The sequence below is a fragment of the Schistocerca piceifrons genome, chromosome X, assembly GCF_021461385.2.
Source record: "Schistocerca piceifrons isolate TAMUIC-IGC-003096 chromosome X, iqSchPice1.1, whole genome shotgun sequence".
Taxonomy (NCBI): domain Eukaryota; kingdom Metazoa; phylum Arthropoda; class Insecta; order Orthoptera; family Acrididae; genus Schistocerca; species Schistocerca piceifrons.
The window spans coordinates 204995673-205013587 of record NC_060149.1 but is presented as its reverse complement, the minus strand read 5'-3'; the positions used below and the strand labels follow the sequence as shown (position 1 = coordinate 205013587).

Genomic DNA, 17915 nt, shown 5'->3' with positions numbered 1-17915 from the left:
TAGTATATACCGTGACTGTGGTTTATTTCCACTACTTTACTCAATTTTATCTTACCATTTGGAATTGTAAACATGACTATGACAAAGCATTTCGCTCTATTAACTGATGTAGACACTGGTTTCTATTACATGGCATGCACTCTTACAACTATTTTGGAACAATTAATTTTATCTGTTCTTCATTTTATGAACACTGGTCTGTAGCCTTCTGCATAACTATGTTTCATTCAGTCGGTATATTAGTTCTGTAAATATTAGCAGTTCCTGTTTACTGTAATGTAATCATGTATCTTGACACGCTGCTAACAAATGATCAGGGAAGTGAATATTACATTCAAATGTTCTACTTTTTTATGTTATACTTTTTGACACATTCCACACCCACAAGAATGATCTCATTTATGGGTCTACAGAATGAGAACTGAATGTAATCTAATTTCTCTTCAGATCTGAAGATGGCCCTACAACTGGCTGAAACCAGTAATCTATCCTTCCTTGTGATCCTGGAAAAGAAAAGGTTTTCCAAAAGAAGACCACAACACTATATTTAAGAACTTACTCATCAAAGAATTTTACAAATTTGTGACCTAAAGTACCATAATTAACAGAAACACTGCTACTCTATTAAAAACAAGTTTATTTTCTTAATATGTTATTCAGCTGTTTTTCAAGTAATGTAACGACTTCCCACCTCCAAAGCTGATGTCGTGAATACACACTCATGCCGTGGCACTCAACTCTGATGTATGCCAGTGAGAATCCTAGTGGTGGAAATTTTCACTGCCAGTGTTTGGCCAGCAATGGAGGAGGGACAGTGCGTAAGGTTCTCAACAAAAATTCTCTGTGTCACTGTCCAGGATATCATCTACATCTACATACACACTCCACAATCCGCTGTCTGGTGCATGGTAGAAGGTATTTTGTACCACCACCAGTCATTTCCTTTCCTGTTCCGCTCGCAAATGGAGGGAAGGAAAAACCATTGTCTATATGCCTCCATATGAGCGCCAATTTCTCTTACATTTGGGGTCTTTACATTGGCGGCAGTAGAAATGTTATGCAGTCAGCTTCAATGTCAGTTATCTAAATTTTCTGAATAGTGCCTCACAACACAAGCATCATCGTCCCTGCTTCCATGTGATTTTACAAAGCATTGATCGAATCTACAAGTAACAAATCTAGCAGCACCCCTCTTAATTGCTTTAATGCGTTCCTTTAATGCAACCTAGTGTGGATTCCGCACACTAGAGCAGTACCTGAGAATTGGTAGCACTAGCGTTCTATACGTGGTCCTTATGTAGATGAGCTGCACTTTCCTAAAATTCTCTCAATAAACTGAAGTCAACCATTCACTTTCCCTACAACTGTCCTGGTATGCCCATTCCCGTTCCTATGCCCAGATATTTAATCGACATGACTGTGTCATGCAGCACACAGAATTTATTTGTATTAACATACACTTCCCTACATTTAGAGCACACTGCCATTCTTCACTGCTAGTAGTGTGGACTTAAACAAGATGTATTTTCTAAGGTTAGGTTGAATTTGGTGTGAACCATTTTAAACTTTATCAGTTATTGTCTTTGGTAGAATGTTGTTGTTGTTGTTGTTGTTGGCATAGTCTTCAGTCCTAAGACTGTTCTGATGTGGCTCTCCACATCACTAATCTCTCCTGTGCAAGTCTCTTCATTTCGTGCACCTGCTGCAGCATACATCGATTTGCAACTGCTTGCTGTATTCAAGCTTCGGATTCCATCTACTTTTTTTTAACTCCATCCTGTCTTCTAGTGACAAACTGGTGATCCCTTGATGCCTCAGGATGTTCTATGAATAATCCCCTTCCTTCAGTCAAGCTGTGCCATAAATTTCTTTTCTTTCCAAGTTGATTCAATATGTCCTCATTAGTTATCCAGTCTTGCAGTAGAAAAGAAACATAAAACAAACACCTCATGTTGTTGTTGTTTTGGCAGTGGTGGTAATACAGATACAACGATCGTAATTGTTGGAGAACACAGTTTCTTTGACAACATACTGACAAAGATCAAAAGGTTACAGTTGGTAGCTTGAATTTTTATCGTAATTTGATGTGGCAAGGAAATGGAGGCCATTTTACATATACATCAGTGTTTTCACTTCTATTTCTACATTCTTATTTACCTCTGTTAGGGAATTGAAAATTGACCATCTGCTCGTACCTGACAAGAATTCAAAGAAGGGGTTATCAGCAGCTGTGGTTTTTGTAAACAATCATTGTAATGTAGCATGAATAATCTATGGAGGAAACAGAAAAATCTGATTGCAGAGTGAACAGTGTCACAGATCTCATGATTTACAATTCAGCATGGAACTGATACAGAACTCCACGAAAAGACAGGTGCAGATAAAAAGTGTTTCCTTACATTTGACTATGGCTGACCCTATCGATTGCTCTAGATCTATCCTAATATAGAAACACTGAAGTTCAAAATAGGTACAAGGATCTAAGCTTTGAAGGATAATTCCAATTTAGAGGCACAAAAATTCAGTAGACAAAGCACTGTGTGAAACTCCTAACAATGTTACAATTTCTGTGTAAAATCACAATCGAACTAATATGCAACATAAGTTTAGTTTCATATCACTCGCTAACCATCACATTGTGCAGACAATACCACAACTGACAGAATCTTGCATAGGTTATGACACAGCTCAATAGACAGATCAGGCTTTTAAAAACAGTTAATTGTGATTTTTTATTAATTGTATTAGAGCCAATCCACAAGAAATGAACATGATTGGCAACACCCAAAGAGAAAAGAAATTCTTGTCAACGGCATTGTTTGGCAACACCCAAAGAGAAAAGAAATTCTCGTTAACAGTATTGTTTGACAAGGTTGTCCACCTCGTAACAAATATAGTGTGCCCAGTCTGTGATAAGCTATTGTTGATTTTCTAGGAATACAGATCTGAGTCACTTACAATTAAACAAAGAGAACATTCTTATTTATAAACACATATTAATATAGTAGTCTACTTTTCAAACAGTTTTAAAAATCCCCCAAGCATTCCTATATGTAGTTGTCTCAACTTCTCTCACCAACTTAACTTGTTTCACCATTCATCATTTAGAGATCCTACAGAAAAACATCAATTGCCACTTTTATAACAGAAGAAGCAAAAGTTGGTTATAGAGCTTCCCACTCAATAACAAAATTATCAGAAAAAAAACCAAGCAGATATCAAATCATATAACTATATCCAAAAAGACCTGATTTCCATTAGATCAACGAAAGAAATGAATGTTGCATCGAAAAATACTTTATTTATACCATTGCTTGCTAGGTCCCAGATTTTTCAATAGACTTCTGAAAGCTGCTCATTCTGTTCCCTCCAGTACATTTAAAATTATTTTTGCAGTGGTTTACGAAGAAAGCATACTACTCGCTAAAAGTGTATGAGAAATCACATTTAAGTGACAAAGTTCTGACTAATTACTGTTGTAGTAAGTTGTAACAAATAGTTGGTTAAAAAGTTTCTGCATACATAATTGTCACATTATCAGTAGTAATGTGTCACTGATGTCAATATTATGAAATTTTACATGCCTTATGTCTCTTAGCATTATATGTAAACATTTACACCGATATCATGTAAAATGTTCAAAGATGAATAAACTCTATAAAAAATTTCTAGAAACAAAGTTCCAATGCTTTAAATTCATATAATTTGTTTGTGTATATGTAACTTAAGCATAGCTATTTAGGGTCTGCATGCTGTAGCCCACAAACCAGAATTCATATGACTACAAACATTTTAATTTTTTAGATATTACAAATTGTAACTTTGTTATGTTTGTTCATTTTGTAAATAGCTGATCTCTCCCTGATATTTATGATTATTTTGCAATGATACATCTTCCACATCCCATACAAACTGTACAAAAATGTACTGATATACTCAATAGGATGAATAAATAATCAATCAATTCAAAAACTCCACACTGAAATTGACATAGATGAGCAATAATGGGACTCTTTACTGGACCAATTTATTTTAGTCTTACACTTTGAAATGTCTTCCAGGTTACAGGACCACATTTACGGAAAACATCAAAGCCACAAATGCCCCCTTTTATAAAATAAATTGCAATATCTCTCAGTTTTTAAACAACAAATAATATGAAATTCACTAACACAAAACATTTAGAAATAAATAGAGTAATATAGCAGCATGCCAGTATAACAAGATTTGTGATGCATAACACTTGTATGAAAAAACTCAATTCCGGTTTATGAATTTATGGAACCTTTGTTGCATCTGTACTATAAACACTTCATTACGATGCACAAGACACAAAGGTCCTACACTATTATACAGTAGATATTCCTTCATCCTTCCAAACATGGAAAATCTGTCTTAATAAAGATATTGTTCAAGCTTAAACAAACAATTTTTGTTGTGTTACCACAGTTTTGATTATTTATTTGATTTTAAGAAGCACAATAACAGAACAAATTTCTTATTGATCACTATATCCCTTTCCGATACCAATGCAGTACATGTAGGTGACACAATTAATGTATAAAGCATGAATATTTCTTTTTGGAGCCTCTCTAAACACAGTGTTTAATGTAATCAATGAAACATGCTATCTTCCATTTCAAAATAACACAACATATGATCAGTTTTTAGTATCTCATATCAGATTTTTAAACCAAAATTCAAAACCTTCATTAGTACATTATGCTTACCAAATTTCTAGCATACATCCTATGACACTTCCCTCATGGTAATTACAATCCGTTTGTGACAATTGTACATGTGTTTGAATGATACAATAGACAGTTTACTCAAATACATACACGTTATACTATCTTTATGGATGGCATGCTCTTCTGTTCTTTACTTGGATCTATTAATATACAAGGATATTTTCGGTAGTAGAGTTATTGAGTACAATTGTCAAAGAACATTTTAGAGAGATCTTTGTTACAGCATGATAATATAGTGCACAAGTTCCAAGTAGTAACACTAATATAAACTGTATTGTGTTCAACTGCAAGATAAAACAAAATGAATAATTTATTTTTTTTCTTTTACAATGTCGTCCAAACAACGAGTTTTATGAGCGTAAGGGTGGAGAGGGCTTACAGCACCCACTGAATTTTGTAAATACACTTCACAGTCCACAAATAATATGGACCTTTAAAGTAGTCTGAGAGGCAGATAGCTTAGAGATTTACTATCTACAAGCGATCAAATAGTACCTTCAAAGAGGCGACGAAGGAGTTAAAAAGTCACGTTTTACTTCAGAAAGATTGTTTGCCATTTATAAACAAATGACGAGAAAAGTACCGAAAACAGAAAATTTCTCAATTGCGTCACGAATGCTGAAGACTTCACAAGCTATATGTCGTTTGTAAGTCATATTCTGTAACTGAAACTTTCTCGGCTACACTTACCTAGGGATGGTGATGCATCTGGTATTGATGTCTTGTGTTGTAATTGCTTTCTCGAGTTCTTCCAATCCTCCTGTCTTTTTCAGTTTCTTCACTAAACTTTTCACTGCTTTCTCGCTCCACTTATCCTCGCCTTCCCCTTTCTTCCACCCTAATAATCTTTTCACAATTGGAGGTGTAAACGGGAGCATAGACGTCATAGTCACACTCGGTCCTGGTGTCAGAATTCCAAACTTGTGTTTCTAATCAACACCGCGGAACAAATGTCATCAGGCATATCCTGCATTCACGTTATTTTATGAAACATTTTTGCATAAAATAAATGCATTACTGTCACACAAACTAAATTCGACAAGTGATTTATTTATAGTGCGTAAGAGATACAACAAAAACGACTTGTGAACGCGACCGTCGAAAAAAAAGAAGAAAAAAAAACAACAGTCTTTCGCAGCACTGGTTCTTTTTCCAGCAACACGCATCCACCTTCTCAACACACGAAAATATACACTACAGCCTACACCTTCTACCTTAGCTTACTAACAGACGATTGGCAGCAAAACATACAGCCAACATTGACAAACTGAAATTGGCCCTAATTGTTTTTGCATAAACACGAACTTTCACTGTGACAAACAGTACGGTACTTCGGTTATATGATCCATATTTAAAAATACATTGTGATTAAAGTTCCTCGTAAAGAAAGAAGTTTTCACATACAGATTTAGAAATGCGTTATGGGTCATGTTATACACCTTGAGAGACGTACGATAAATCATTGTTGCCTCGCTTTGCGGTTATCGCGATCCATTGGCTACGAAAACAAGACCCACTTAGTAGCTATGAAACGTTATCAAAAATATACGGTTGAATGTTGTGAATAATTCTTCACTGAACAGCTCCAAAACTGGTTAACTCTCGGAGCAGTATCCGCAAAGGATAGTTTAAGTACACAACTGTAGCTTCGGCTACACCCTAAGTAAAGGATATGAATACTAAGATCTATCTGTGTTTTAGTCTTATTCTCTTATGTGCATACGCAGACAGGTATAGAGGACTTCTGATGCCGACGGAGAAAAAAATATCCTCCCCCACCCCCCATCCGACTAGAAATACAGGTATTTCTTAAAGTGTGCCTAACATTCGAACATATTTTTTGTTTGTGCAATATTTAACCACCACTACCATTAACTATAAAGTTAGATTATGAGAAACCTGTACTACAATAAAAAGAAGACTGTGATCATCTGTTCTTCTTTCTTATAAACATACAGTCAGTGAGAAATAAACTGTATGAACTTGAACTAGTTTTAGAAGACTTGCTCTGTGATATTCTGTGCCTAAATGACCACTGACTTAAAGCACATGGATCCATGATGTACACTCCTGTTGGCTTTAAAATTTTAACTGCTTGTTTTAGATCAGTTATGGAAAATGGAGGAGTGTCAATACTAATGAAAAGTGATCTCAAACATACAGTTAAGATAATAGACCTCAAGGATTTTGTGCATGAAGGAGAAATTGAAATTGCTGCTGTTCACTTCCCCAAAAGCAAGATTGTTGTAGTACCTATGTACTGTGTCCCCAAAACTGGTGCCAATGTTATTGCCAAACATGTAGATAATCTCTTTATGTACTTCCTTAGATATAAGAATCATAAAATTTTAATATTTGGTGACATTAATATAGATGTGATGGTGCGAAATTCTAAAAGTAGATTACTGCTAGATACCCTCAAGTCATACAGTTACAATTGCCTTAACTATAAGCCTACCAGGCAGAACGCCTGGCCCGGCAGAGTGGCCGAGCGCTTTTAGGGGCTACAGTCTGGAACCGCGCGACCGCTACAGTCGCAGGTTCGAATGCTGCCTTGGGCATGGATGTGTGTGATGTCCTTAGGTTAGTTAGGTTTGAGTAGTTCTAAGTTCTAGGGGACTGATGACCTCAGAAGTTAAGTCCCATAGTGCTCAGAGCCAGAACGCCTGTATAGATAATTTTATATCAAACATTGACAAAGATGATGTAGTCTTAAATGTTGTTAAAACAGTGCCCTCCAACCGTTTTTTGAATCTTCATAAAGTTGATGGAGTTCAAAACAAATCACGCTCGACCAATAGAACCCCAGACAGTTAAACCATTCCAAACCTGTCGTCTTAGTCAAAGAGAGCGCAGTGGAAATTGGAAAGCTGTCTCAATTCCTAAAATTTCCTTATGAAGTTGATGCATCGCAAGAATGGACTGATGTGGCTGCTAAGTTGTTCAGCATTTCAAAGTCTTCAGTTCAAGTGGAGATAATTGACTTGCAAGAAGATATTTCTTTGCAAATGTATGAAACTGTATCCACTGGAGAATATTGGCGTAAACATGTTTCTGAAAAATATGAAAATTGTAAGAAAGTAGCTATGAATCTGGCCACTATGTTTGGTTCGACATATATATGCGAATCGTCGTTCTTGAAAATGAATTTTTCGAAGAACACATATCGGTGAAGGTTGACGGATGACCACCTCCAAGACATACTTCGCAATTTGCTGTACTCCTCATACATCAAACTTTAAAAAACTGGCTCAAGAGCATCGATGTAATTTCTCACATTGAATATATTACAATATTAACTGAGAACTACTTGTTTTACTTGGTTTACCCTTTTTTTGGAAACTAACTCGACTTGAAAACACAATAAAGAACAGTACCTTTTAATTATTAGTTTTTTCTGGACCTCCATAAAAAATTTTACGCCGAATCTGTACCTCACTGAAAACTACTTGCCAACCCCTGATATAGGTGTTTGTTCTTTCTGCACACTATGCAAGATTGGAATAATAGAGAGTTGTGAAGGTGGTTCGATGAACCCTCTGCCAGACACTTCAATGCGATTTGCAGAGTAACCATGTAGATGTAGGTGTAGATGATTGCTTATTAATCCTTTTTATGATACAACTGAATTTATGAATATAAAATCACAGTTTGAGTTCCAGGAGTTTTGCTCTAATGAGAATGCCATTTATACTTTCTCTTCCTAGATTTTACAAGCATTAAATAATAAAATAGTGTCAGCTGGTATTTTCTGCGACTTCTCTAAGACATTTGACTGTGTGAATCACAGTATTCTCCCAGATAAGTAGACGTTTTATGCAACTGATGGTCCAGCAAACCAATTGATAATGTCATATCTAACCAAAAGAAAGCAGAAAGTTGTACTTAGTAATTCAAGCAATATAGTTCAGGGACATAATTCTGACTAGGGAGAAATCACATATGAGGTTCCCCAAGGCTCAATTTTAGATCCACTACTGTTCCTCATATATTAAATAATCTTCAGTCTAGTATACAAGAAGCAGAAGTAGTTCTTTTTGCAAATGACACTCGTATTTTAATCAATCCTAGCATACATACAGAAACAGAAGCAATGGTAAACAAAGTTCTCAGAAATATCATTGACTGGTTTTCTGAAAATGGTCTCACTCTCAATTATAAAAAGACACAAAATATTCAGTTCTATACATCTACAGGCACTACACCAATGACAAGTGTAACACATGGTGAGGAGTTAATAAATAGGGTGGAAACTTAAAAATACTTTGGGTCCATATCTATGAGAATTTAAAATTGGAAAAACACATTTTGGAACTCCTAAAACAACTTAGTTAAGCCACCATTGCGCTTAGATTCATTGTAAATCTTGGGGAGAGGCAAATCAGTAAGTTTTATTGAATAGGTGCATTTTTCGTTTATTTTTGGAAGACTTGGGTGTTACAATATTCAATCTCGCTACGACAAACCTGTCTTCATGAGAATTTAAAATTTGAAAAACACAGTTTGGAACTCCTAAAACAACTTAGTTAAGCCACCATTGCGCTTAGATTAATTGTAAATCTTGGGGAGAGACAAATCAGTAAGTTTTATTGAATAGGTGCATTTTTCGTTTATTTTTGGAAGACTTGGGTGCTACAATATTCAATCTCGCTACGACAAACCTGTGTTCACTAATCCCTGTATCCGTTTTGATGCTCGTTATTAACTCAGGATTATTTGTTGCTACGAGATCAAGTGTCTTTTCACAAACATTTACTATTCGTGTGGGCTAATGAACTAACTGCTCGAAATAATTTTCAGAGAACGCATTTAGCACAATTTCGGATGAAGTTTTATGTGTACCACCAGAATTAAACATGTATTTTCGCCAGAATATCGAGGGTGAATTAAAGTCACCACCAACTACAATACAATGGCTCGGGTATGAGTTTGAAATCAAACTCAAGTTTCTTTTGAACCTTTCAGCAACTGTAACATCTGAATTGGAAGGTCGGTAAAAGGATCCAATCATTATTTTATTCTGGTTGCCAACAACGATCTCTGCCCATACTAACTCACAGGAGCTATCTACTTCAATTACGCGACAAGATAAACTACTTCTAACAGCAACAAACACGCCACCACCAACCGTGTTTAGCCTCTCCTTTCGGAACACCGTTAGGTTCTACGTAAAAATTTCGGCTGAGCTTATCTCCGGCTTCAGTAAGCTTACAGTGCCTATAATGATTTGAACATCAGTGCTTTCTATTAGCTCTTGTAGCTCTGGTACTTTCACAACACAGCTATGACAATTTACAACTGTTATACCGATGGTTATAAACACAAAATCAAATAGGGGTAATGCAGGAGTAGGTTTAATAATGAATAGGAAAATAGGAATGCGGGTAAGCTATTACAAACAGCATAGTGAACGCATTATTGTGGCCAAGATATATACGAAGCCCACACCTACTACAGTAGTACAAGTTTATATGCCAACTAGCTCTGCAGATGACGAAGAAATTGAAGAAATGTATGATGAAATAAAAGAAATTATTCAGATTGTGAAGGGAGACGAAAATTTAATAGTCATGGGTGACTGGAATTCGAGTGTAGGAAAAGGGAGAGAAGGAAACATAGTAGGTGAATATGGATTGGGGGACAGAAATGAAAGAGGAAGCCGCCTGGTAGAATTTTGCACAGAGCACAACATAATCATAACTAACACTTGGTTTAAGAATCATGAAAGAAGGTTGTATACATGGAAGAACCCTGGAGATACTAAAAGGTATCAGATAGATTATATAATGGTAAGACAGAGATTTAGGAACCAGGTTTTAAATTGTAAGACATTTCCAGGGGCAGATGTGGACTCTGACCACAGTCTATTGGTTATGACCTGTAGATTAAAACTGAAGAAACTGCAAAAAGGTGGGAATTTAAGGAGATGGGACCTGGATAAACTAAAAGAACCAGAGGTTGTACAGAGATTCAGGGAGAGCATAAGGGAGCAATTGACAGGAATGGGGGAAATAAATACAGTAGAAGAAGAATGGGTAGCTTTGAGGGATGAAGTAGTGAAGGCAGCAGAGGATCAAGTAGGTAAAAAGACGAGGGCTAGTAGAAATCCTTGGGTAACAGAAGAAATATTGAATTTAATTGATGAAAGGAGAAAATATAAAAATGCAGTAAGTGAAACAGGCAAAAAGGAATACAAACGTCTCAAAAATGAGATCGACAGGAAGTGCAAAATGGCTAAGCAGGGATGGCTAGAGGACAAATGTAAGGATGTAGAGGCCTATCTCACTAGGGGTAAGATAGATACCGCCTACAGGAAAATTAAAGAGACCTTTGGAGATAAGAGAACGACTTGTATGAATATCAAGAGCTCAGATGGAAACCCAGTTCTAAGCAAAGAAGGGAAAGCAGAAAGGTGGAAGGAGTATATAGAGGGTCTATACAAGGGCGATGTACTTGAGGACAATATTATGGAAATGGAAGAGGATGTAGATGAAGATGAAATGGGAGATATGATACTGCGTGAAGAGTTTGACAGAGCACTGAAAGACCTGAGTCGAAACAAGGCCCCCGGAGTAGACAATATTCCATTGGAACTACTGACGGCCGTGGGAGAGCCAGTCCTGACAAAACTCTACCATCTGGTGAGCAAGATGTATGAAACAGGCGAAATACCCTCAGACTTCAAGAAGAATATAATAATTCCAATCCCAAAGAAAGCAGGTGTTGACAGATGTGAAAATTACCGAACTATCAGCTTAATAAGTCACAGCTGCAAAATACTAACACGAATTCTTTACAGACGAATGGAAAAACTAGTAGAAGCCAACCTCGGGGACGATCAGTTTGGATTCCGTAGAAACACTGGAACACGTGAGGCAATACTGACCTTACGACTTATCTTAGGAGAAAGATTAAGGAAAGGCAAACCTACGTTTCTAGCATTTGTAGACTTAGAGAAGGCTTTTGACAATGTTGACTGGAATACTCTCTTTCAAATTCTAAAGGTGGCAGGGGTAAAATACAGGGAGCGAAAGGCTATTTACAATTTGTACAGAAACCAGATGGCAGTTATAAGAGTCGAGGGACATGAAAGGGAAGCAGTGGTTGGGAAGGGAGTAAGACAGGGTTGTAGCCTCTCCCCGATGTTGTTCAATCTGTATATTGAGCAAGCAGTAAAGGAAACAAAAGAAAAATTCGGAGTAGGTATTAAAATTCATGGAGAAGAAATAAAAACTTTGAGGTTCGCCGATGACATTGTAATTCTGTCAGAGACAGCAAAGGACTTGGAAGAGCAGTTGAATGGAATGGACAGTGTCTTGAAAGGAGGATATAAGATGAACATCAACAAAAGCAAAACAAGGATAATGGAATGTAGTCTAATTAAGTCGGGTGATGCTGAGGGAATTGGATTAGGAAATGAGGCACTTAAAGTAGTAAAGGAGTTTTGCTATTTGGGGAGCAAAATAACTGATGATGGTCGAAGTAGAGAGGATATAAAATGTAGGCTGGCAATGGCAAGGAAAGCGTTTCTGAAGAAGAGAAATTTGTTAACATCCAGTATTGATTTAAGTGTCAGGAAGTCATTTCTGAAAGTATTCGTATGGAGTGTAGCCATGTATGGAAGTGAAACATGGACGATAAATAGTTTGGACAAGAAGAGAATAGAAGCTTTCGAAATGTGGTGCTACAGAAGAATGCTGAAGATTAGATGGGTAGATCACATAACTAATGAGGAAGTATTGAATAGGATTGGGGAGAAGAGAAGTTTGTGGCACAACTTGACTAGAAGAAGGGATCGGTTGGTAGGACATGTTCTGAGGCATCAAGGGATCACCAATTTAGTATTGGAGGGCAGCGTGGAGGGTAAAAATCGTAGGGGGAGACCAAGAGATGAATACACTAAGCAGATTCAGAAGGATGTAGGTTGCAGTAGGTACTGGGAGATGAAAAAGCTTGCGCAGGATAGAGTAGCATGGAGAGCTGCTTCAAACCAGTCTCAGGACTGAAGACCACAAGAACAACATACCGATGGTTCCTGTATCTACGTTCTTCCTGTGTTTGGCCTGCACACTTTGTGACTGAAGCCCACCTTGTGTTTTCCCGAGGCCCTCTAACCTAGAAAAAACGCCCAGTCCACGTCACACAGCCCCTGCTGTCCCTGTAGCCGCTTCATTCGTATAGTGGACACCTGACCTGTTCAGCGGAACCCGAAACCCAACCACCCTTTTAGGAATATGCAGCCTACACAGTGTTGCAGAACCGTCTGAGCTTCTGATTCAGACGCTCCACTCGGATCTGTACCAGAGGTCCACAATCGGTCCTGTCGACTATGCTGCAAATGATCAGCTCTGCTTTCAACTTGCAAGCAAGACTGGCAGCCTTTAATACTTCTGTTAGCCACTCGAAACCGGATAGAATCTCTTCCGATCCAAAGTGAAAAATATCATTGGTACCAACATGATCAACCACCTGAGTTGGCTGCACCCTGTGCTCTTCATGGCATCTGGGAGGACCCGTTCATCTGGAATGACTCCACACAGTATGCACACGGAGTGCACATTGGTTTTCTTCCCCATATTGGCAGCCATGTCCCTAAGGGGCCCCATAACACACCTAACGTTGGAGCTCCCAATTATCAATAATCCCACCCTCTGTGATTGTCCGGATCTTGCAGGCTGAGAGGTTTCCTCTGAAACAGGACAGGCGACAGCATCTGGCTCAGTGACAGTGTCAGCCACAGACAGCACCTGGAACCTATTTGTCAGACAAACAGGGAAGGCCTTATGCGCGGCTGCCTGGGAAGTCTTTCGACACCTGCTATGACCCTGGGCGACCTCCCACTCGACCACAGGTGAGGGTTGAACCTCAGTGCAAGCTGTAACTGGGCTGGCCACTGGTAAGGACCGATCAGAGGACTCAGACATGCTGGACGTCTGTTGGATCCCCACAGCTGGCCCACAACAGTGGTGCCTATCCACTACAGCCTGAAGCTGTGCAACCAAAGCCATCACAGCCTGCAGTTGAGAGCGAAGTGTCACCAATTCGGCTCGCATCCGCACACAACAGTCACAGTCTCTGTCCATACTAAACACCGTGGAAAACTAAACTAGGCAGATAAACAGACTATCGGCACGTGCTGCTCAACTCTTCTGTAAATCCTGATGAAAACGCAGGAACTGTGTCTAATAAATTAGATTAATACGCAGAGATTCAAAAAACTAACTACCGAAGCACTCAGGTGAACCTAATAAGTCGTCCCTGATTAGGAACTTTTAATGTCACAAAATCGGTTTACTTTCCGATGCAAACGAAAACGCGAGAACTGTGGCTATTAGATATTAAATAAACACCAGGAACTCAAGAAACTAAACTATGAAAGCACACAGATGATATTATAAAATTCACTAATGCTTAGGAACTCGTAAAAGTCACAAAATCGGTTACTTCCCTGTTGCTGCTACTGCGGCTGGCTACTGTTTCCTGACTGACTGGCTGTTTAACACGTTTAATGACTTACTTCTGAAGCTAGTTAGTTGAGCTGACTGAGCGGAAAATGGAAATTTATGAAATATTCTTAAGCTATTGATTAGATTGGAATTTCATGTTCTTGCCAGCCTGTGCCAAGTGTAATATTTCTGGCTTATTCAGCCATCATATTAGGCTCCAGGAAGCTATTCCCAGGGCAGTGGAGATGCAAGAAGCATAGAGATGACGCAATGTGGGATGAGGTACCGGTGAGAGATGTTAGATTCGGTACCATTCCCGTGAGAAAGACCGCCTGCATGATGCTGCTGCTCTGTGATTGGCCGCTGTGTTCGGCAGTAGAGCGTCAAAACGTTAAACTTTAGTTGCTATTATTAATTAAACCTGTCATCCAAATTACTTCATTTTTGTAAATACAGATCTCTCAATAGCCAGCTCTCAATCAGTCATTTCAAAATTATTAAAATCAAAGTAATACTGAAACAAAAGACTGACGATATTACTACCGATGCACTTCGGTGGCGTTCGGGTCACGCCTTGCTGGCTTGGTGCGCGAAGTGTCTCGGGCAGTCCAGCTCTCCAATTCTGACCGTTCCAGTAGACAGACATGTTGTCTGTTATAGCAGTATTTGTTTCATGCAATTTTATTTACTACAGTTCCGACCGTCGCTAGGTACAGACATGTTGTCTGTAATAGTAGTATTTGATTCATGTAATTTTATTCTCCAGTTCTGACGGTTCCAGTAGACAGACATGTTGTCTGTGGCATGATGTATTTCATGTTATTTTAGCCAGATATAATGACTTTGGAAAGATATGTTCAGTATGTTGTGATCAATAATAGTTTCTCGTGTCTATATCAATAAAAACGCGAGTGGCATCCCAAATGAGTTATAGTTTACTCGTAGCAGCAGTTCCTTGCGAAGTTAATTTCAGCCTCAAGAAAAAGAATCCACGACCTGCGTGCTGTTTTCTGCGCTGCGGACATTATCATCATAAAGACATCATGTTAGTGAAGTGTACAAGAACTTATGTATTCCACACAGGGCAGTGGAAACAACTAGGCACCTGACGTGTACTGCATGCACAGTACAAATGTGCTCAGTGACAAGTCATCTGCAGTAATGCAGAGGAAGTAAAGAAGGATGAAAGTATTAACACTATCTCACTTTTATTCCTTTTTTCTTGCCGTACAAGGTGAATCTAATTTTATTTTGCATCGAGTGTTATGGTGGTGCATGTTTTTCACCATTTCGAATTTCGCTATATCGTTTTTTACATACAGTGCTGAGACGTAGATATGGAGATTGATCTCTGTTAATATTTTGAGCTTTATGAAAAGTGGCCAGCAGGGCTCTAATCTATCAGCATTGCTCATTGCCTATACCACCTTCTTTTAAATTTCGCTGACGTGAGGAGAATATCCTTATATCGGCAGTCCATACTCTATATGTGACTGAAATAGTCCAAAATAAATAACTTTCAAATATTATTTTGTTACTACGCCTCTCAGTTTCCACATTAAATAAGTAACTCGAGATAGTTGTACACAGGTATGGTTTATGTGGGTTCTCCAAGTTAACTTTGAGTCTACATCAATTCTAAGAATTTCAACACCTTTCATCTCTACCTCTTTTGACAATCCTAACATAATCATCTGGTTGTTATCACAAATCAGGAAACTACATACCCCCCATGACCCACATAGAGGCATGATATTTGTTGGCAGCAAAACATGTGTCCTCTGGGCACAGAAACATTCGCGTTTCGATCACATCCAGTGGGACTCGAATGTAGCCGGCAGCCGTTTGCTCCACAAATCGCATATCATGTGAAGAGCCGCAGGGCACACGGTGGTCATTAGTATCAAGTTGTCGGCAGAGGAGACAAAGATGACAATCTGACAAACTGATGTTGTGCAGTCGCTGTTTCGTGGCAAGTTTCCTGTTGACTGTGTGGTACCACATTACTCACACACCCACAGGGAGGAAGGGCTGGTGGATGGTACTCCACACTACAGGGCAACAAAAGGGAGGATATTTGATCTCCAGAACCTTACAGGGAACACGGGACAATAGTAGGCTGTAAAAATCCTTCTTTCTGGGTGGACACTTGTCTGGGAGCCTGGTATGTGCATAACTGTTATCTACAAAAAAGGCCAAAAAGTGATAAAGGGGAGGTGTGATGTTGCCAACAGACACTGGTTGTGACGCAGGCGCAAGTAAGAGAACCTCAAGCGTACTGAGTGTTAGGGACGTGCCCCATCTAGCCCATTGTTTCCTCATAGTACTCATACAAGGCCACATCTCGCATCCAGACGTCGATGAGTCCGAGGTCACCATCCCATGCAGTGTAAGAGTATTATAACGAACTTTAAACATGGAACCAGACATAAGATAATAGCCCCAGCTTGCGCCTAATCACCGCTGGTAAAGAGAGCACTTGGGGTGCAGTGGAGAAATTTTGATGCCACTTAACGATTAAGGATCTCAGTGCACTAAAGTGTGTCCTGGTGATGCAGGAGTTTCTGCTGGTCGTTGTTGCAGGTGATGTGTAACAGGCAAAACAGAAATTCGTCACAGCTGTGTATGTGATACGGGGGTAAAGATAATGCCCTGGTAATGGAATGTTGTCACGAGTGGCAGGGGTGCCACTTCACCTTCCTGGAGGCCTGGTCAGATGTACATAGCAGAAGATTTGGCCACGTTAATGGGACTGACTGCAGCAACCCTGTAATATGTAATCAATTCGAGGACTGCTAGTATCTTGGAGCCAGAGAGGATGATGAGGAGAAGGTCGTTAGCATATACCCGGCAGCGAAAGTTGGGATGGTGAATGGTGAGTCCGGAAACAACGGTCGACGGGCCCTCAACGAGGGGCTCCATGGCAATAGTATCCAGGAGGGTAGAGAGGGGAAACCTTTGCCAAATTGAGTGGCTGATGGGTACTGAACCTGCCAAATGTCTATTGACCTGGACTCGTGCACTGGCACCACTGCAAAGGTGCTGGAGGATCTCGATGAACGGAGGTGGGATGCCTATGCGGGCTGCCATCAAAAATAGAGAACAGTGGCGTACTTTATGGAAGGCACTATAGAAATCTGTAGCGACGACAACTGCACGGAGTCTGCAAGTCGCCGTCATCGCAATTAAGTCGCAGTATTCGCCTATGGCAGTCTGTATGTCAACCTGTCCCCCAGACGTCGTTTGCTCCAGGGAGAGGACGCGAGGAAGTATCGTCCAGAGACACATTGTCAGTGAGTGGGTGAAGATGTATCTGCATTGAGTAGGGTGAGCGTTTGTGATTATCGAACATGGGCTGGTTTATGGACTGGAATGATGATGCCTCAACAAAAGCAGATGGGATTGCTTGGTCAGATGGCATCAGTTCTTCTAACATAGTCATCCATGAGATTGCTGTGAGCCACCAGAAAGCTCAGTAAAACTCAGTCCATAAGCCTCCAGTGCCGTGTAATCTGTTCACTACAGTCTTATCGATTTCTTCGTCGACATCATCTCATGTGACCACTACTGTTAAACTATTCGGAGCACGTGACGTAATGCAGGATGGAGCCATCTGCACTGGCGTCAGTATCTTCTTCCCTGTAAATACGCAGGTAGTGTGCACTGAACGCGCTAACAATCTCATTATGTTTGGCCACGTGCTGATCGCGAGGCATGA

The 17915-nt window shown here is 39.3% G+C and overlaps 1 protein-coding gene across 1 annotated transcript in view; it reads right to left on the bottom strand.

The window, feature by feature from the left end:
* LOC124721863 (mothers against decapentaplegic homolog 3-like) overlaps positions 1-5993 on the bottom strand; it is a 223740-nt gene extending 217747 nt beyond the window's left edge. Inside the window, exon 1 of the mRNA XM_047246999.1 lies at positions 5442-5993. Within this exon, the coding sequence (XP_047102955.1) occupies positions 5442-5638 (197 nt within the window). The 5' untranslated portion in view covers positions 5639-5993. The remainder of the gene's footprint in view (positions 1-5441) is intronic.
* Between the last annotated feature and the right edge of the window lie 11922 nt (positions 5994-17915).